The 20,399-nt window shown below is 34.6% G+C and overlaps 2 protein-coding genes and 1 long non-coding RNA gene across 4 annotated transcripts; 2 read left to right on the top strand and 1 right to left on the bottom strand.

Moving 5' to 3' along the window:
* Window positions 1–649: 649 nt before the first annotated feature.
* Window positions 650–4,509, bottom strand: LOC7494644 (bifunctional bis(5'-adenosyl)-triphosphatase/adenylylsulfatase FHIT). The gene is made up of 5 exons (XM_024591241.2): window positions 4,304–4,509; window positions 4,098–4,214; window positions 1,351–1,497; window positions 1,098–1,196; window positions 650–1,004 (listed from the first exon to the last, which is right to left on the bottom strand). Exons 1-5 carry the CDS (start codon window positions 4,451–4,453, stop codon window positions 888–890), a joined length of 630 nt encoding a protein of 209 aa, XP_024447009.2. The 5' UTR covers window positions 4,454–4,509; the 3' UTR covers window positions 650–887.
* Window positions 1,456–2,259, top strand: LOC127904751 (uncharacterized). The gene is made up of 2 exons (XR_008058174.1): window positions 1,456–1,604; window positions 1,638–2,259. It is a non-coding gene; the product is annotated as an uncharacterized LOC127904751 (long non-coding RNA).
* Window positions 4,510–13,841: 9,332 nt separating the features above from the next.
* LOC7494645 (sister chromatid cohesion protein SCC4) lies at window positions 13,842–19,564 on the top strand. Of its 2 annotated transcripts, none has more exons than XM_024591572.2 (12): window positions 13,842–14,316; window positions 14,403–14,544; window positions 14,634–14,750; window positions 14,867–15,368; window positions 15,792–15,830; window positions 15,921–16,042; window positions 16,846–16,941; window positions 17,162–17,251; window positions 17,417–17,541; window positions 18,189–18,394; window positions 18,985–19,109; window positions 19,235–19,564. In XM_024591572.2, exons 1-12 carry the CDS (start codon window positions 13,952–13,954, stop codon window positions 19,430–19,432), a joined length of 2,127 nt encoding a protein of 708 aa, XP_024447340.1. In that variant the 5' UTR covers window positions 13,842–13,951; the 3' UTR covers window positions 19,433–19,564. The 2 variants fall into 2 exon arrangements, with proteins under 2 accessions (XP_024447340.1, XP_002325624.2); XM_002325588.4 differs by having other exon boundaries at window positions 13,844–14,316; window positions 16,795–16,941.
* Window positions 19,565–20,399: the final 835 nt, after the last annotated feature.

Raw genomic sequence — 20,399 nt, 5'->3', positions numbered from 1 at the left:
TGTTGGTTTCCATATAGCAGTGTCTTCCTCCAACTGGTTTGGATAAAAGCAAACGCATAAAGTTACTCGTATGCTGACTAAATCCTCTGAGCAAGCAGCAGGCTTCCTAAAATCATTATTGGAAAGTATATGCTAGGACTTGAGCGACAGGAGACATACTCTGCTACAAGTCTTCAAGGGAGCCATGAAATGTCCAGAATCCCACTACAAAAAAGACGTTCTGTCCATTACCCCGAGTGATGGTGATTATCCTCTTTAAACTGCTCGCTTTCAGAAGCTTCTTCCAACTCCCAGTTAAATTACTAGAACACAGAAAATTCTATTTTTAAACGAATATGTGCGACTATGTAGTTGAAACCAAGCCACAATCATTAGAAAACACATCAATACAAGTCAAAAATTATTTGCACCAGCCAACCATAAATGATGATTGCTCCTTTCTGAATGACAATTACTGAATTGTCTAGCGCAAATATTCATTACCGTGAGAAATTAATTGGTAAGCCAGTGATTTCCACCACTTTGATGAATTACTGTGTCTGAAATTGAATGCCTTGCAGACGCAGCCTTCTCCATTTGTTAATAATATGAATTGATGCACATGCTTGTCTAATGACAGCTTGACCGTAAAAAAAAAAAGGCAAATAAATTATACACATGGTATCATCATTCCTGGAATACCTTAAAAATAAAAGATGTCAACGTCAACCGAGTTGTGTAATGTAAGAAAACGCATTCATAACATCTACTAGTTATTTTCCCTTTAAAACCTGCAATTCAAATCAGGTTTTAACTAAGAATCAAATGTTCGAACTAATGCATTGGATAGTAAAGGAAACTATAGGTTTCAACTTCCTTCTTTTAACAAGTCTCTCTTGATGGATCATCTACAAGAAAAGCAATCTGTAATCATCTGCCTCTTGAGCCATCTCCTCCATGCTTCTGTCACTCCTTTCCTTGTCTAAATCCAGCTTCTGCTTTAATTCCTTTTCCTTCTCATCAATCTAAATGACACAGAAAGAATTATTTGTTACACTCATTTTGGAGCATATAAATCAGGTTCAGGCACAAATAATGAAGGATGTTCTACAACTTACTGCATCATATATCTCATCATTCTTCTCAAAGTCACCACCTTTCCTTGGGATGATGTGAATATGAACATGAGGCACAGTCTGTCCTGCCTGCGGCCCATCCTAAAGCACCAACAAACTTCAAGTGGTTAGTGTTCAAACACCCAGAGCATGCTTTGATCACCTAGTGGCTGTGATAACAAGCAAGAACACTCATCCTATGTTCCAACACCCAAAAAAAAAAGAGATAGCATGAGTTTATGAGGAGCTTTCTTACTTGGATGGCAAATGTGAGTGAGGTTGCACTGTGAAATCTCTCGAGCTGACTGCCAACCTTCTTTGCCGTGAACCACAAATCACTGGTCTCATCAGCAGTTAGATCAACAAAGCGCTTCACTTCACGCCTTGGGCAGACAAGCACATGTACAAAAAGTCAAGCCAACAAAATCGAACACTCAACAAGGTGTATTATGCATAATAAATTGAATCAAATTATACATCATCACGAAATTTGACCAACATTCTAAGGGCGTACTACCATTCATGAAATGACCAGCACATGAGATACTTTCAGCTATGTTACGTTGTCTTACAATGTCTTTGTATAAATGCTGAATGCATATGCAAATTGTAAATGCTTTCAGTCTTCTGGACATACTGGTACTAATGGCATGCACTTCAGTCAGTTCACACATGTACAATAGTCAAACTCTTGCTTATACACTTTGTTCAAGAGGCTGTGTGCATCAAATCCAATTCTTATATGCTCAAAAGGATCAGCATTAGTGCCCAAACCAGGCCAAGGTAAACAGATATTGAAACATAAATTAAACTAAGCCAGAGAATGAATCTACTGATTGCTCTCTCCTTTTTTTCCCTGGTGATCCTAATGGTCATTTGGACAGGGTCAGTTTGCCAGTAAACAGACAATTCATAAAGTTTCTAAACTCCAAAATATATGTGCACGATGTTACTGCGATTTACATGCATAGACTCACAAAGGGTTTTCCTATTGTTCAAGCTTTTTGAGTTGTACTACAGGAGCATAATAGCATATCTGTCCATAATTTCATTGATGCACAACGCAAATAAAAACACGTTGCATTGATTCAGCACTGCTTATTTCTCAAACAGTTCACCCAGGAGAATTTCATGAGAAAAAATTTGATGCTGTGCAGATAAATCCCAACAAATCATTCAAACTTTTGACTGAAAAAGGATATGACCTGCAAATGAAAAGTGACATGAATCAAAATGAGAAGAGAGTTCAGTTATAGCAAGAATACAGAAAAGCAAAATAAATCAAATAGAGCATACACAATTGTGCACATTTGATGGATATCTATTTGCTTATTGGTGAAACCTTTTCCGATGATATTATTAGGTGAATCTTGATCTTTAATTGCTTTCAGTCTTCCTTGTTCAATTGGACTATTAATAACTCATTTTCCAGTGATGCTAATCAGTTCAACTTGTTATTGACCAAAGGAGGAAAAAAATCCACTGTAGTTTGTTAATACAGATATAAAATTACTTTGCACCAACTACAAAGCACAAAATTAAAGGAAAGCAAAACACAAGAGAGCATGATGTCTTTAACAATAATCACGAAAAGATGCTCAGTATCTGTAATGGTAATTTTTCATTTTCCTTGAATTCAGACAACAATTTTAATGTGAATTTAATGAATACTCTTTTTCGTTCCAAGATTAAAACTTTATAAATCACATGAAATGAAAAATAAAAACTGAACTAAAATAAATAAAAATAACAAAAGATTGGGAGCTTCAAGAAATCTCACTTTTTCATTTTCAAAAAAGAATTGAGTTCATACTTGATATAATAACAAAACTCATAAAGTCCCTCCCAGCAGGTTAAGAGTCTTTTTTCCACACATTCTCGGTTCTCAACCAAAAGCAGCTAGAATCACTCTAAATAGTTTGACTTTACATAAAAACAAAGCAACATAATTAATCCCGAAAGAAAATTGTATTGCAATCTTAATCTTAATAAAAATTGAGGCACTAAAAACTATAGAAATGTGATCTATAAAAACTCCTATTATGAAATGCAATCAGCACATCACCAAAAAGACAAAAACAGATGAACACATAAAAGAAACATACTTTTTCAAAAATTTACCAACATCATGGTTTAATCACCCTACTTTCCAAATATTTGATAGCTAAACATAGCAAAATTTCCTATCTGAGAATTTAAATAAGTGCATTGTCCCAAAAGAATAGTAATTGATTCCTTAATCAACACTAAACAAAGCTAAAATTGATTAAAAAGCAACAAATTCAAACATGGACGTAAAAGAGACACAAGAACATGCAAAATCAAACAAGATTTTGCATTTTAAGCTCAGTTAAAAACTACTTTGAGATAGAAAAATCTTGTATAATATATAATTAACAAAAAAATTGCATTCTTGAGGTTGACTCAAAACCAAAATTAAACCACAAATGAAACAATTCATAAGCTTTTCAGTTTAGTTATTAACTAAACTCATTCAGGAATGCAATTTTGGCTTGCTAGGATACAAACATTATACTCCCAACATTTTTAAACTATTAGAAAGGCATGAAATATTGTTATAGCTCGTGTTTGTTTGAAATTATCATTTTAAAAAAAAGATTTTTCTTTAATCATAACCAACTTATCAGCAAGGAGGGGACAAAGGGGCAAATCTCAAAATTACCATCCAACTATAAAGTTAGTCTCAACTTAACTTCTATCCATTTTACGACTTTTCATCCAAATTGTACTTCTTCTTTTTTTGGTAAAAAAGGACTGTTAAACTCAACATTTTCCATTGAGTGATTATAACAGAAGCCCATATTGAGAAATCAAAATAGTATGATGGTATTGATACAAAAAAAATAAAGTTTGGGTACAAAATTGAGACTACTATATTTGAGGTTCCAAAAAAAAAACAGCCCTAAGTGTACACTATAGAAAGCAAATGAAAATGGAAAAGGGAAAAAGGTGCGAAGTGGAGGGGAGTGGAATAGAGAACAAACCCGGTAGAAGGGGACGGAGGTTGACCATAGCATATGAAAGATGGGTGGCGTAGAACACTTCTTTTGGGTCTATTTTGTAAGGCCCGAACTGATAGCTTTCCGTCGCCGCCGACATCTAGTCAGGGAGTATGAGGATGATTAAAATCATAATTCATAAATAAATAAATGGTAAGAATAAGAGAAGAAGGGTTTTCTTCGTTTTACCTTGGTGGTGTTGATGGTGGTGGAAATAGGTCTGAATCCCTTTGAGGAAGAATAATCCTGGGGACGAAGAAGAGGAAGAAGGCAGCTGTCAATGGTAATGCTATGAGCGAAAGCGATAGAGGGCAGCAGCACTTGCGCCGCCTTTATCATTATTTTTCTCTATTAATAAATAAATCACTTCTCATTTTTTAGAGAGGCTTTTGATTCCATGGAAAAAGCCAAGTGACCAATCTGGCCTTGGTCGGATTCATAGCATGTTAGTAACATGTTTCGAGTTCGAACTGGGAGGAGACTCGACCTTGTCATGTCCACCGGATGAGGTGCATGTAAGTCCCTCTACTGTTTCCTGATGGTTATTTTAATCCCTTTTCTGTTTTTACCCAACTACATGGAAAAAACCGTTTTATTAGCTAAATCTCATACATAATTATATTTTAAATTTTAGTTTTATAAAAATTAAAATAACCTATTTTTCATTCATATCACTTGCTTTTCATTTATTTTACATACAAAATTTATCTCACAATAGTTTTAATCAAACATATATATTTTAAACTTATTTTTTTAAGACCACAATTAAAAATATTTTTTAAAATCACAACCACAAGAACTATTACATTATCAAATACACACTAAGTACTATGTGGTGGGTTAGTTTTCTAAAAACCTCTCACATATAAAGATCATCACACGAAAGCCTAAACCCAAAATTGGGTTATGATTTCTCCACACTCAATCTTGTATTGGGCCGGAGTACGCTCACGCCCAACTCTAAGTTGGGCCACAGTAACGTCCACGTCCACCTCAAGGTTGGGTCAGGACGAGTCCACGTCCAACTCTAAGTTGGGCCTGGACGCGTCCACGCCCAACTTTAAGTTGGGTCAAGACGAGTTTCTGCCCAACTTCAGTTGGGTTGAGACATATCAGTGTTGAAGTCTTTCCAGTGACCCGGCTGGGCAGCAGACATGCGTGAATCAACTCACGCGTGCACTGTTTTGTAAAGCTAATTTTGAAACAGAGCAAGGGAAGAAGGCTTTACCTGGCGAAGATGAAGATAATAGTCCTAACACCGGCCGGAGAATACTCTTCTTTTCCTCTTCCTTTCAATCTCTCCTCCCTCTGTTCTTGTGTTTTTTGTTTTGAGTTCTCTCCTCTGTTTTCTCTTCCGTCATCCCTCTACTTTTTTTCTTTTTGCTCTTTGTTCTTCCTCCCCCTTTGCGATGTGCATTCTATGGGCTTTTATAGACGTCCCTTCTTGCTCCTTATCCTCTCCTGATAAGGATGAGATTTCAGGAGTTTGTGTTTTGGGCGAATCGTGACACCAACAGTTCTATCATCGCTGGACTGTTGGTGATGGTTTCCTTGATGTTGTTGGCATGTCGTGGCGACGAAGGACACGGAAATTGACTGAGAAGCTTGTAATGGAAGTTGTGGGCACTTCAAGGTCCCTAGTGGTCTGATCGGCATTGTTTCTTTATCGCATGGAGCTTCCTCTGTTTTCAGAGGGGAAAAAACGAAGAATGGAAATGAAAAAACGACGTCGTTTCTGACTGGGGCGGTCATTTCTCCATTTGGTCCTTGAAGTTTTCAAAAAAATTCATTCAAACCCCTGATCTTTTAATTTCAAATTTTAACCCCTTTAAAATTAGATTAAAAAGCAAATGGGTCAAAACTGGGTTATAACACTTTGATTGGGAAGAGAAGTTGAAAGAACAATCCTCTGAGGAAGGACTGGAAGTACCATTACATCACTGACAGGAGGCTTACTTGCTGGAACCTTACCAACTACATTCTTGCTAGTAGGAGTTGTGGGGGTGGCTGGAACACACCCTGAAGATTTAACAATAGACTCCCTAGGAACACCATCCCTCCCAGTAAGGGCCCAATGAGTGGGTGCATAGCTATGTGGAGCTTGAAAAACAAGAACTTGACTTGACAACTCTCGGATAATGATGTCCCTACTAGGAAGTGCTCCACTAGATGAGCCCATTTTTCTTCTCATAGGAATGAGCAGAGGGATGTCCTCTTTGTCAGAATCCTTCTTTTCGGGAAGATGGAGCCCCAATGACACCCTTGTCTTTTTCTTCTATAGGAGCTCCAACCTCCTCCCCTGACTCTTCACTTGAGTCAAACTCAACTGTTCTGGACTCCTTTACTGTACTATTATTGGAAGAATTCTGCAACTCCCCATACTTTGAAGTGGTCAATAGAAGCTTGCCCTTAGAGGGTGACTTGCCCGGTCCTCCCGGAGCTTTTGTGGTAATGGTAAAAAAACGCTCTACATAATAAGGAAAGAGTCAAAAACACAATTTGACAATTCCAAGACAAGAAAAACTATGGGTAGATTCCTACATGAGGGTTTGTTCTTGTATTTTCATAGGGCCATATCCCCAACCTTACAGCGACATTGTAAGTCCATTAACCCATCATAGATGGTTTGCAAAACACTATCCAGTGGCTCTATTTTATTGGTGTCCTTTTAGGGATACCTCTAGAAAGGAGAACACCCCCAAATCTTCCTCCACTCTTGCCTCACATACATTTCTATATATCTCACCTTAACCCATTTAGACTTCCAATTTTTCTTGCATTGGGGCTTATCGGTGAAAAAATTAGCTACGAGGCTATTGGATTTCAAACCTATAGACTGGAACCATAGCATTTTGCAGTCTCTCCCCTCAAAGGTCGTCATCTTAAAGCAAAGTTTGAAGATTGGTAAAGAGAGTGCTATTTAGAGAGTGAAGGTAAAGAACTCCGCAAAAGCAACCATCCAGGTTCATCCGCTGGGATGAAGCTGGCTAGATGTCACGCCATACTTAAATAAAACCTTGCTTACAAACCCATCCAAGGGAAAACAAAACCCGATCTCATAAATCATTATGGGGATCATTATTCTCTTCTTGGGGACAGGGGGAGAACTAGAGAAGTGAAGAAAAGAGAAGAAAGATCAATATATAATGCAAACGAAAATCTCCCTCACCGTTAGATAAGTACACACTTGGCGACCATCCATCAAGGAAGTGCCTCCCACGTGTCTCATTACCCCATGACGCCTCAATTACAGATTTTGGCATTTAATGCAATCACAACCATAAAGGTCAACTATAATTACAGAGAGTGTAAAAGACTCCTTGACCATGGTTACGACTCAACTAAGGTTAATCAAAAACTTCTTTTAGTCCTTTAAGTCTCCTCATTCTTCTAAAATGAGCAGACTTGGGGGGCTACTAATGGGTCATGGTTTTCTAAAAACCTCTAACATTTAAAGACCATCACATTAAAGCCTGAACCTAAAATTGGGTTATGATTTCTCCATGCCTAATCTTGTATTGGGTCGAAGTACGCTCGCGAGTCGCGTTCACCTCTAAGTTGGGCCACAACGCTTCCACGCCCACCTCTAAGCTGGGTCAGGACGCGTCCACGCCCAACTTTAGTTGGGCTGAGGCATATTCGTGCCCAACTCCTCTTAGATTCAATGTACAGCTGAACCCAATTCCTCTTGGGTTTAGCGTATAGCTAAAAAAATGACCTCACTATAAGCCTCCCCTAAAGATATCCATTCAAGAGGAGGTTAATACAGTCTGAAAGTGAAGGTCATAGAATACACTACGAATGATCTGCAAGGATCTTTAGGAATAATTCCTTCTAGAATATTCCCCGTGATTTTTATAGCCTCATCACTATGTATTCATGTTTTGGTTTCTTGCAAGAACCTTGATATGATTATATAAACCTTAAATCTTTTATAAGTATTTTTACACAGGCAGTAAGAAAAATAATATTACGAGTGCAAGGGTTAATACTTGAATGACTTAGTTAAGAGTTGATTTTAGTCTTGACAAATGAAGAACGGTTTAAAGATATCCCTCTTGATTTTTTTATTTTTTAAAAACAAAAGGGGAGAGAGAGAGAGAGTTATGGTAATGGTCATATATCTAGCTATAACAAGTTAAAGTTGAGCCCATCCTAGAAACAAGAGTAATTGTTGATGGTGAAAAAACTGTATTATAAGTATGTAAATCAGATATGGAGATTTCTTTAAGGGGTTGGATTGCCTCTTGAAATTGTTCTACAGTTGTTTCAAGGACCAGTGTAGCAAAAGAAAAGCATGCTTAAGGGAGAGCAATCTCGTCAGCATCATTGTAGTCAAACATATAGGGCAAATCCATCATTGATAGAATGGAAGTAGTGATCCTGTCAAGTGATGGGCATGGTTGAATATCTTATAAGCGCATGGGACAAATCCATCATTGACAGACTCATCAAACTTCACTTTCATAAAAGTGAAAGCAAACATGAAATTATATACACGAATATTATCTCTAAATTTTAAATTCTCATGGCCATTCCTTGCATCAAGAAGTTTGTTAAGATACTAAGGTGTATGTTGAACTTGTGGAAATTATTGAGATAGGAAAAGAATTTCTAAATCAACAAGGATTCTTGGATAAAAAAGGATTTATGTTTAGAATTTTTTTAAAATTAGTTTATTAAATACTTGTTTAACAACTATTTAGAATCCTTATTACTTTAGATTATATTAATTTGATCTTATCTTAATCTTATAAACTCTATATTTATAATAACCATATATGTATAATTTATATAAATAAGAGAATGGAGCTTCAAAATTCTTTGTGTTTAAGTTTTCAAGAGTAAGGCAGTAAGAAAGATTCATACGTAGCAGTAGCAACGATAAAACTCTCTTCACGATAGAGAAAATCACAACAACCTCTATTGACGAGTCATACCTCTCCCATGCAAAGAAAAAATATACACGCAACAACAACAATTTCAAAATGTAACATAAAAACACAGCAACAAAAGTTTCAAAATGCAACAACATTAGCACATCAGCGTCTCTTTTTATGATAGAAGGCCAACCTCTAAAATGCACCAGTGATAGCACATCGGAAACTCCTTTCACGACAACAAATCATCAACTAAAACATAGCAGCAAGAGTAATCAAAACACAATAGATTCTCTCTTTAATTATAACAAAAGCAATTCCAACGCAACAAATTGCTTCCAAAAAGTTTGCTCCACCCGTTATTCCTCATTTTCATGGTCATTATGATCATGGAAGCATGTTAATAGTGTTAGAGAATAATATAAATCATATCTTGGGACCTCACCTAACAACTTAAGCTATTGGGTTGAGATGGTTCTTTGACATGGTATCAGAGCCTTGATAAGCAAGCGGTCACGAGTTCGAATCTCATCATCTTCATTTATTTGATAAAAATTAAACATAATATAGTGTGGGCCTATGCAAGTTTCAAGCCCAAAGGGCTTTCACTTGAGGGGGTGTGTTAGAGAATAATATAAATCATATCTTGGGACCTCACATAACAGCTTAAGTTATTAAGTTGTTAGGTGAGGTCCCAATATATGATTATTAAGGTATTAGGTGAGGTTCCAAGATATGATTATATTATTCTCTAATAAATAAATAAAACTTCTTAAGGTTCAAGGAGTATTAGCAAATTGTTTATGAAGGAATAGTTGAATCACCAACTGGAACAACAATAACAGATGCGTAAAAAATAGAGATAGAAGGGCAAAGATCAAAGGATTTGAAGGCAAAAAATAGTTTAGGATTAATATAAGAGAGTTGGTCATAGATTATTTTTCTTAAATAAAAAATGAATCAACAAGACAAGAAGGTGCAAGCTTTACAAGCGTCATCTAATAATTGTTTTTTTACCTCATATAGAGGTGGTCGAGGAAGAGGAAAAAGTATGAGCAATAGTAATGGTAGATTCTCAAATAAAACATTTGTAAATAAACATATCCTTCCAATTCTCAGAGAAGGTGAAGAGGTTATGACAACAATCATTTAAGAGTTTACAAGCCATAAATAATAGACAAATCAAAAGTTAAATTCTTCGGGTATCATAGGTATATGCACATATTGAAATGTTATTTTTTTATATGGATACCTCAAAAAAAAATTTGTTATTATTCATGATGTTATTTTTTATGAAAACAAATACTATTTATAGAGCAATAATGGTGCTAAAAATATATATTTCAGTGGATTTAGATAGAGATAATGATGAGAAAATGGACAAGTATGTGAAGGATGCACCACAACCAATAGATGATCAAAGCACACATGCAACCTTAGCAAATGATGAACAACGATCACAACATATTAGAAAAAGACTTGCATGGATGAGTGATTATGAGAAAACTAGAATTGATCAATCTAATAATCCACTTACTCATTTTATGCTATTCTTGTATCGCGATCCTATGACTTTTAAAGATGTTGTAAGAGAATCAAAGTGATGAAAGACTATGAATGATGAAATTGATTTCATTAAAAGAAATAATATGGAGTTTACAAAGCTTAAAAAGTATAAAAAATCATAGACATGAAATTAGTGTTCAAGAAAAAGTCGAAGGAGAATGGTAAAGTCAAAAAATATAAAGCACATCTAGTAGCTAAAGGTTACAAGCAAAAGTATGGTATCGATTACAAAGAAGATTTTGCTTTGGTTGCAAGACAAGACACAATTAGATTGATTATTACTTTAACAACTCAAAATTCATAGTTTATCTTCTAGTTGGATATGAAATCAGCTTTTTTATATGGAGACTTACAAGAATAAGGATTTATTGATCAACCTCCTAGTTATGTGAAATTACATGATGAACATAAGGTATATGAATTGAAAAACGCTCTATATAGGCTAAATTCAGCTCTAAAAGACTGTACAATCATATTGATGCTTGTTTTTTTAAAGGAAGGTTTTAAAAGATGTCAACATAAACATAAAATTTTCATTAAAATTAAAGATGGAGACAATATGTTTTTTGTATGCTTATATGTAGATGATTTTATTTATACTAGTAATGATAGGGTTATTTAAAAAAAAAAAGGTTCGTGATGACAGAGATGATATGTCCATCTTAGAAAGTTACATTACTTTATCGCCTTTGAAGTGGTTCAATCTAATGCTAGAATTTTTATTTCTTTAAAGAACTGCTATATTTTATTTATATGTCTTATAATTTATGTCACAGACATAATTTATGTAATGGTTTTTTTGAAAATATAGCTCGATTATTGTTTATTACTAGCTATGGGACTTACACTTTGCCACGAGTTGGATAAATTTTTTTAACACAAAAAAATAAATATGTAAGATTTTTTAACATAAAAAAATCATAATCGTAAATTAAAAAGTTGATACATGCATTTAATTAAATAAATCAAGAATCATTTTGTGCTAATAAATGTAAAATAATTTTGTTAACGATAACTAAAGACTAAACTAGAAAAAATTGAGAAATAAATGTATATCAAAATATTTGATCTTGCAACATGGATCATGTACCCGATTATGTTTAATATCTTACTTTATTAAAATAAATTTTTTATTTAATCAAACGATAATAAAAACAAAAACACACATAAAAATTAATTGAATAAAATCAAAGAAAAAAAATATTATATAAGGTTATATATATTAAAAAAAAATTTCATTATTTTATGTGAAAATCAAATAAAAACTAAACAATATTTAACCAAAAACTAAATTGAAAAGTTAAGAGATAGTTATGGATGTAGATATATGATCTCGAAACACTAGCTATAGACTCAATTGTATTCAATAATTTTATACCTTAGAACTATTATTTTATTTAATAAAATGATAATAAAAAAAGACATGCATAGAAAAGCGATTGAATAAAGGTAAAGAAAACAAATTTTATGTGGAACTACACAAAAATAATACCTCCTAATATGAGAAAAAAAATATTAAATCTGATTCTTAAACTATGTAAAAATTAAATTGTATTATAGTAAAAAACAACATAATAACAAATTATTAAAAATGTGTTAGAATTGAAAAAAAAAAGCCAACAAAAAAAATTCAAAAAAACCCAACATTAAAGATTGAAATTGAAAAAAAAAAGTAAAAGGACAAAAAAAAACAATGAATAAAAAAATGAATATCAGGCACATAAGGTTGCCTTTACTAGCCCAGCACGTCTAGGCTTAAAAAAGTCTAGGCACGTGGACCTTTCAGCCTAGGCCCACATGATTGGGTTGACTTTTATTTTTTTCATTTTCAAGGTTATTTTTTTGAAAAGAAAATGCAAGCGACACTTTGCCTCCTTTTCTTCAAAATCCAGCCACTAAATTGAGGGTGGTGGAATTTTGACCTAGAAATCTCTTTTTCAATATATTTTGACCCAAAACATTAATACACATTGATAAATCGGTATATGACCTCAAAAACCCTAAAAACCTGTCCCCAAACCTAGAATGACAAAACTTCACGAGCTTAGATCTACCATCTTATGTAATGGGGAGGCCAATTTTAGATCAAGATCAGATGAACACCTAGGTGAGACTCCTCTTATCGAATGAAACTCATTGACATCAAGATTGATATATTTTCATTGGCTAAATCAATGTCATTCGAGACTTTCTCTCTCTACTACAAGAATTTCATGACTTTCTCTCTTCTCTCATACTAGATATCGAAAAGTATGAAAAATGACATTTTGTTCAAAAATTAAAATTGTAAAAACTAAAGGATCTGAAAAAAAGAAATTGGAAAGTATATATAAGAACCAAAGAGGACTTTCCACACAAACTTTGAAGCCACCACTTATTTTTCTTGTCTTTTCCACTTTGACCCTCTATCTTTCAATCATGCCCTTATTCAACAAATCAGAGCCAATTGGCTATCAATTTAGTAACAAAGGATTGAAAAAAAAAAGAAATTGAAAAGTATAAGGATAAAAGTCAACTTTTACAAACTTTGAAATTGCCATCTATTTTTCATTTATTTTTCACTTTGATCCTCCATCTTTTAATTATGCTCTTATTTAACAAATTAGAGCCAAATGATTGAATCTAGGAGAAAAAACTTTAATGACCAAAATGAAAAAAAAAAAACACACTTCTAAAATAAATTTTATGGGTGTGTGAACAACGACGTAGGCTATAATGGTTTGCCCACACCTTTTATGGCTTGTTTGGAACCAATTCTTTATTATAATTGAATTCATTTTATAATTTTTAATTTGAATTCAATTCATAAATAAGTTGATTTCACATGTTTGCAAGATATGAAATTTAATTCATTTTATTTTTCATATTACCCTTATCAACTTTATTTTATTTTTCAAGGTCTCTGGAAAAATAGGTAGATTGTTGTTTTAAAAAAAATAGTTTTAACATTAAATTTTTTATTTTTAGAATTATAAATAAAAAGATTTTGATATCTGATTTATTTTTGTATAATTCTTAAAGATTAATTTTAATTTCAAACTCAATTCTTAACATTAAAAATGAATTTTAAATATAAATTTCATTAAAATTTTTGAATTCAATTCAATTTAAAGGATTACAAACATGTCATTGGTATTTTTTTTTTAATAATAATAATAGTGTGCACAAATTAATAATATATTTTTTTATGCAAGCAATAACTAAATGAAGACCCCTTGATGAAAATAAAACGCTTTAAAAATCGAAAAACGACGTGTCGTAAAAGTGCTGAAGAAAGAGGTGTCGTTTCAGTACCAATCTTCCTGGCGTGCTGTTGAAAAAAATCCCTAAAAATGCTGGTGGATGGAATCTGCAACAAATTCATTATGTAGTTAAATTAAAAAAGAAAAAAATGGAAGCAGTAGCAGAGGGACTATGGGGATTAGCAGATTACGCGGAGAAGAAAGGAGAGATAGGAAAAGCAGTGAAATGCCTTGAAGCCATCTGTCAGAGCCACGCGTCTTTCTTACCGATCGTGGAGGTGAAAACCCGTCTCCGCATCTCAACTCTACTGCTGAAGCACTCTCACAACGTGAATCAAGCAAAATCCCATCTGGAACGCTCCCAACTTCTTCTCAAACAGATTCCTTCTTGCTTCGACTTAAAATTCCGTACTTTCAGCATGTTAAGTCAGTGTTATCATCTCGTTGGAGCTATTCCTCCTCAAAAACAAACCCTCCTTAAAGCTCTCGACCTCACAGCTTCCCTTCCTCCCGAGTATGTAGTCATTCTTCATTTTATTTATATATTTTTGTAAAAATATATTGTCATTTGTTTATTTATTTTAATTTTTATTTATTTAGGGTTTCGGTGAGGTTATGGGCTTGCAATTTCAATTCTCAGCTGGCTAATGCTTTGATTATTGAAGGAGATTATCATTCTGCTTTCTCTGCTTTGGAATCTGGCTTTGATTCTGCTTCTCAATTATGTTATCCCGAGTTACAGGTTATTTTTAATTTTCTGTTGATAATATATGTCGATGCTTGGTTTATTTTACTCATTACTATCTCACTAATCTGCTATACAAATCTTAGATGTTTTTTGCAACTTCGGTACTGCACGTGCATCTGATGCAATGGTACGATGATAATTCAGTTCAGTCTGCTCTTCGTAGATGCGACGACCTTTGGGAATCATTAGGCCCTGATAGAGTCAGTAATTTGTCTTTCTTTTTTTGATAATTTCTGCTAAATGAATCTTGATTGTAGTGTAATTTAGGCCTTATGATTGGAATTTGTTTTTTTTTTTGGTTGTTGTGGCACGAAAGAGGGAACACTGCCTTGGTTTGCTTTTTTACAATGAGCTACTTCACATATTTTATCAACTTCGTGTCTGCGACTACAAGAATGCCAACCAGCACGTGGACAAGTTGGATGCTGCTATGAAGGCTGACTCGCACAAAATGCGGGAAGCACAGAGACTAACCAATGAACTCAATGCTTTAAATCAAAGTCTTTCCAGGCCTGACTTACCCAACAGAGAGAGGTCCTTACTGTCTTCAAAGCAAGCTCAAATTCAAGATCGTATCTCAAGTATGAACAACACGAATTGGTCCGCTGAACAACCTCTGGAACCTGCATATTTTGGAAATACTAAACGGCCATGGCAAGAGAAGCTTGTGTTGGCACCACCTCCCATTGATGGAGAATGGTTGCCAAAAAGTGCTGTCTATGCTCTGGTTGATCTTATGGTGGTCATATTTGGTCGACCAAGAGGACTTTTTAAGGAGTGTGCAAAGCGGATTCAATCTGGGATGCGTGCTATTCAAGGTTTAATATTTTTAACTAAGACCAATTTCATTTCTTTCATCTTTTTGGTTTTTTAGTTGCATTGTATAAAAATCATGTTACTGTATTAGTGTCAGTTCTCATCCATCTGAGTTAAGACTGATATTTCATTTTGAATTATCGAAACTTCCTTGGTTAAATTGAAGTGGACACACACTTCTGACAGTTCTTTTTAATATGATAAGCATTTTTGGGGCTTGCATAACATTTCATTGGATTTTCCTTTGTCTGAAATTTTTAGCGTGGTAAATATTCTAGGCTTGCCTCAATGAATTGCAGCTCCTACTTCTTATAAATTTGACAGTCAGTATGAGAGATTTTGGCGTTTTAAATAATGCTAGATTTTACAATTCAAGTATTGACCATGTGTGCTAGTCAGAAACATGATTAGTTATTGTCTTGCAGTGGAGTTGGTGAAGCTTGGAATAACTGATGGTGTTAGAGGTTAGTCTCATTCTTACATGATGCTCAAAAGATGTATCTTTCATCCTTTGGGTCACTTATACGAGCTTTCTGGCATTTTCTGTTGAGCAGAAGTGGATTTGCAGCACTCTGCCATTTGGATGGCTGGTGTGTATCTAATGCTTTTAATGCAGTTCCTTGAAAACAAAGTTGCCGTGGAACTCACAAGATCTGAATTTGTTGAAGCACAAGAGGTAGGTGGGTGGTGCCTCCAGTACTATTGCTTATCATGTAGTGTGTGTTTTTCACCTCCTACTCCTCTCTCTCTTTCTCTGTCTGAGAATGTGGAGAAGCGAGTTTGGGCCCTTTGGGGTGGGTGGTATTTGGGCACAAGACCTTCTATATTCCAAGATTATCTTTCTATTTGTCTAATTTAGTGTTTTCGTGCAGTTGCTTATACCCTTATGTAGGGTTGCTGAGTTCACTAATAAACTTGATCATGCAATATTTGAACAGGAATGATCAAATAAAAGGGCTAAAATGTTTTCATTGCTTATTTTGTACTAGTTCTTTATTCTATCTTGTTAAACATAGTGCTGTAGAGGAGTTATCAATATCTGGCAATGATATGATATAACACTAAATGGATATACTTATTCAGTTAGACACAAGACACTCAAGTCAAATGTATAACGTACTTGTGCCTATACTAAGGCATTGAATTTTTCTGCTTTTGAGTTCACCTTAAAATGTTTTGGTTCACTCACTCATGTAAGAAGCCAGCTTTCACAACTGAGAATTTCTCTTTGAATTGGTGATTCCAGTTAGTAATTGGTTATTTTTTCCAACTGATAAGCAGAACTTTAACCCACCACAACTATTTAATAGCTAGTAGAATTTGATTTAGTCTGCTCTTTGGTTTTCAGGCCTTTTATACTTTACAAACCAATGGCGTTGGTTTGCTGTTCATTAAACAAAATACTTATCATGATCTCTATGTTGTTAGGCATTGGTGCAAATGAAAGAGTGGTTCATTCGCTTTCCAACAATTTTACAGGCCTGTGAGAGTATAATTGAGATGCTACGAGGGCAGTATGCTCATTCTGTTGGCTGTTATAGTGAAGCAGCTTTTCATTACATTGAAGCTGCAAAGGTATTGCTGTTACTGTCACACTACAGTTGGTCCACTACTAACCAATTTCAACTTCGATGGTCTGAATGATGCATAGGGATCATAGAATGAGCATCATTCTATTTAGCTAATGCTATAATCAGCAAAAGCTAGTTATTGCATATGCAAATGTTTATTATGCTTAACAAGCAGATCTTTATCATATGACCCACCAAATGTTTCAAATATGCTGTTTGTGCAGCTAACAGGGAGCAAGTCAATGCAAGCTATGTGCCAAGTTTATGCAGCTGTCTCTTACATCTGCATTGGTGATGCTGAATCATCATCACAGGTTAAATGTCTCCTTTAATGATGATGATGATGATGATGTTGATGTTGATGATGATGATGATGATGTTGATGTTGATGTTACTTTTGTAGATAGCAATTTAAATTTCAAGTGCAATAAATTTCTTCAATACTTTAGCTTATTTACATTTTAGTTTGTTTGGTGCAGGCACTTGATTTGATTGGACCAATTTACAGAATGAAGGATTCTTTTGTAGGAGTTCGAGAGCAAGCAAGTGTTCTTTTTGCTTATGGCCTTTTATTGATGAGGCAGGACGAATATGAGGAAGCACGGTAGATGCTTGGGCTCTTATTAACAACTTCACTATGGAAAATTTTGTTTGAACTGGAGGATGTTTGGCTGGCATAGCATATGGCCATTATTTTTCATGGCTTTTATGTCCTGTCCATTCCACATCCCTATATCTATATGCTATCCTTTAACCACACGTAGCTAATAAAGTCATCGTTAGTGAAGAAAATAGTTTTACCTTCTAAGTTGTGTTTTGCCAAAAGCTATTTTCCTTCTTTTGTGGGGATGCCAGGCTTTGTTCTCTCTCTTTATCCAATGCAAGAACTAAGTGCTATGGAAGATTGAAATGAACAATTTATCTTAGGATATGACACCTGAATGCTTAAACTATGTAGTGTTTTCTGGATATTTTTAAAATTTCAATAGAGTTGAACTTATTCACAGGAAAAAAAGAGAGGAACAGAAGTAAATTTTTGGTGTGAACTGTGAAAAGGAAGGCACGCACACCTTAAATGGTGCTAGGAGAAGTATAAATATAGATTGATTAAGAAATATTGCTCCCCTGCCTTCTTTTTTTTGGTGTGTGTGTAACACTTTTATTCTTTTCAATAAATGGTTTCGAGGTTCATCTTTAAATTTTGCTTTTCCATCTCTCTTCTCTTGTGCTAAAATAACATTGTTCGTGCAGAGCTCGGCTGGCCAAGGGCCTGCAGATTGCTCATAATAGTATGGGTAACCTTCAACTCATTGCACAGTATTTGACAATCCTTGGACATTTGGCTCTTGCTTTGCATGATACTGTACAAGCCCGAGAGATCTTGAGATCTTCCCTTACGCTGGCAAAGAAGCTTTATGATATCCCAACTCAGATCTGGGTGCTGTCGGTTCTGACAGGTATAGCTCTCTGCATTGAATCCTTGCTCTTGATTTGATCTAGTCAGCTCTGAAGTGCAATATATCTCCCACTCTCTATCTGTATGTTACTAGAATGGACAGACAATGTGGATGTTGTTGACTCTTTAATACTTTGCCTGTCATAAAGTGGCAATCCATGGCCAGTTATGTAGTATGTGTGTTGAAGATGTAAAATTTCTTTCCTTCCTTCTGGATTTATGGGGAGAGGGCTGTTAGGGAATAAAACGCTGGTGGTGGAATTGAACCAAAAATGATACTACTTTGAATCTCATGACCATTCTGCAAGACCTCAGTTATACTTATCTTGAAAGTTTTTTGCTTTGAAAACAAATAGCAATTCTTTTGAACCGTAACTGATACTTAAATTAGTTGAGATTAGCAGTCCTTTAAGACTAAATTATGTAAAAGTTTTTAATTTGTTGATTTAAGAATGCTAGTCTTGGAGAACAAGCTCTCCTGTTTCTACTAGATTAGATTATTTTGGAGAGATTTATGATTCCATACCTGTCAAGTTCATTCGGTTTATTGGTTATCATCTCATCTGGGTTATACCACAACTGCTCTTGCAGGTTTGTATAAAGGATTAGGAGAGATTGGGAATGAAATGGAGAATGAGGAATATCGAAAGAAAAAGTTAGATGATCTGCAAACAAAACTTGCTGATGCACATTCATCCATTCACCACATTGAACTGGTAAATTAATTTGGACTCATATTTTGCTCATATGACAACAATTAATTACATATATGACAAAAGGTTTACTTTGGACCATCTGCTAGCTCTTACCTGTTATTTTACATGTATCCTCCAATGAGCAGATCGACAAGGTAAGAATTGAAGTTCAACAGTTTCATGAACTTGATATCAAGCGTGCTATGGAAAGCCAGTCCATGGGAGTCAACCTCGACATTCCAGAGTCTGTTGGTTTATCAACTCCAATGCCAGCTTCTTCATCATCAAGGCTACTAGATTTGGATAATCTGGACAGTCGAAGGCGTGGGAAGAGAAAAATTTAGTTTGTTACTTTGTAGGTTTTATGATTTATGTTGATATACGAGAGAATAGGAAATATAAAGGGTAAATGAGACGGAGGTTAGGACTTCAACATGTACAATTGCAGGGTTTTCAACAAGACCACTTCCTTTGCATTTTTGTCGCTCTATTGTTAAAATATCGTCTAGCCTCAGCTTGGTAACCTGTTTGTTAGCACGGGCATTTGTTTTTTTCTTGGTTTTGGAATTGATCACCGGAGAGATCTTCTTGTGAGAAAGTTGGACCAAGGATACGTTGACTAATTTATCTTATTAAAAACAAGTGTAACCTATTAATAATTTGAATGTCAAAAGAACGTTATTCTTTTGCTATATATCCCAAGTCTCAAAGTTAACTATTCCAACTCAAAATTATAAGGTGATGTTGCTCTTTAATATATTTTTTAAGTGAATTTTTTTGGGCTAGGCTATTATGATAGTTTTAATTTAATAGTTTAAACTGTATTCTAAGAATTAATTTATATGGCTTATGTAGCTTGATTCTCATGCTGTTATTTAATCCCAAAACTATAGAAGTTTGCTGGCTTTATACGAGGAAAGTTTGACTATCTACTTGTGTCAGTTAAACAATGACCTCTTCAATCCAGCAATGGTCCTCTCACTAAAAGAAAAGCATAACTTCGGGAAACCATGCAAGGATTTGATACGAGTTAATTGGACTAGTTTGTCCATTGCTTGGAGTATGTGGAGACCAAAACCATCAATGAATTGGAGCCGGCAGAATATTTTGGGGTCAAGCATTCTAAACTAACCATCTTGATTTTTCCTTAATTTCAAGATGATAAAACGTTATTAGATTATGTGTAAATGTTATTAGACTATAATGGCAAGAGAGAATCTAGTGATAGGACGAAATTGAAATGGTTAAACTATACTCTAGAAAAAAAAAAAAAAAGGAATACAATAGTGAGATTGGACTTTCCTTGAAAGT

This window comes from Populus trichocarpa, chromosome 19, assembly GCF_000002775.5.
Source record: "Populus trichocarpa isolate Nisqually-1 chromosome 19, P.trichocarpa_v4.1, whole genome shotgun sequence".
Lineage (NCBI taxonomy): Eukaryota > Viridiplantae > Streptophyta > Magnoliopsida > Malpighiales > Salicaceae > Populus > Populus trichocarpa.
Note: the sequence above shows the minus strand (reverse complement) of the source record. Positions and strands in the feature narration are given on the sequence as shown.

Excerpts from the sequence above, each read along its gene's own strand:
- LOC7494644 (XM_024591241.2), bottom strand. The coding sequence starts at position 4,453 with ATGATAAAGGCGGCGCAAGTGCTGCTGCCCTCTATCGCTTTCGCTCAT. Across the intron at positions 1,498-4,097 it reads TCCGTCCCCTTCTACCGGGT|CATGTGCTTGTCTGCCCAAG; the intron begins TTGTTCTCTATT and ends TGACTTTTTGTA. Across the intron at positions 1,197-1,350 it reads CACTCACATTTGCCATCCAA|GATGGGCCGCAGGCAGGACA; the intron begins GTAAGAAAGCTC and ends TTGGTGCTTTAG.
- LOC7494645 (XM_002325588.4), top strand. The coding sequence starts at position 13,952 with ATGGAAGCAGTAGCAGAGGGACTATGGGGATTAGCAGATTACGCGGAG. Across the intron at positions 14,751-14,866 it reads AATCATTAGGCCCTGATAGA|AGGGAACACTGCCTTGGTTT; the intron begins GTCAGTAATTTG and ends GTGGCACGAAAG. Across the intron at positions 17,542-18,188 it reads GACGAATATGAGGAAGCACG|AGCTCGGCTGGCCAAGGGCC; the intron begins GTAGATGCTTGG and ends TTGTTCGTGCAG.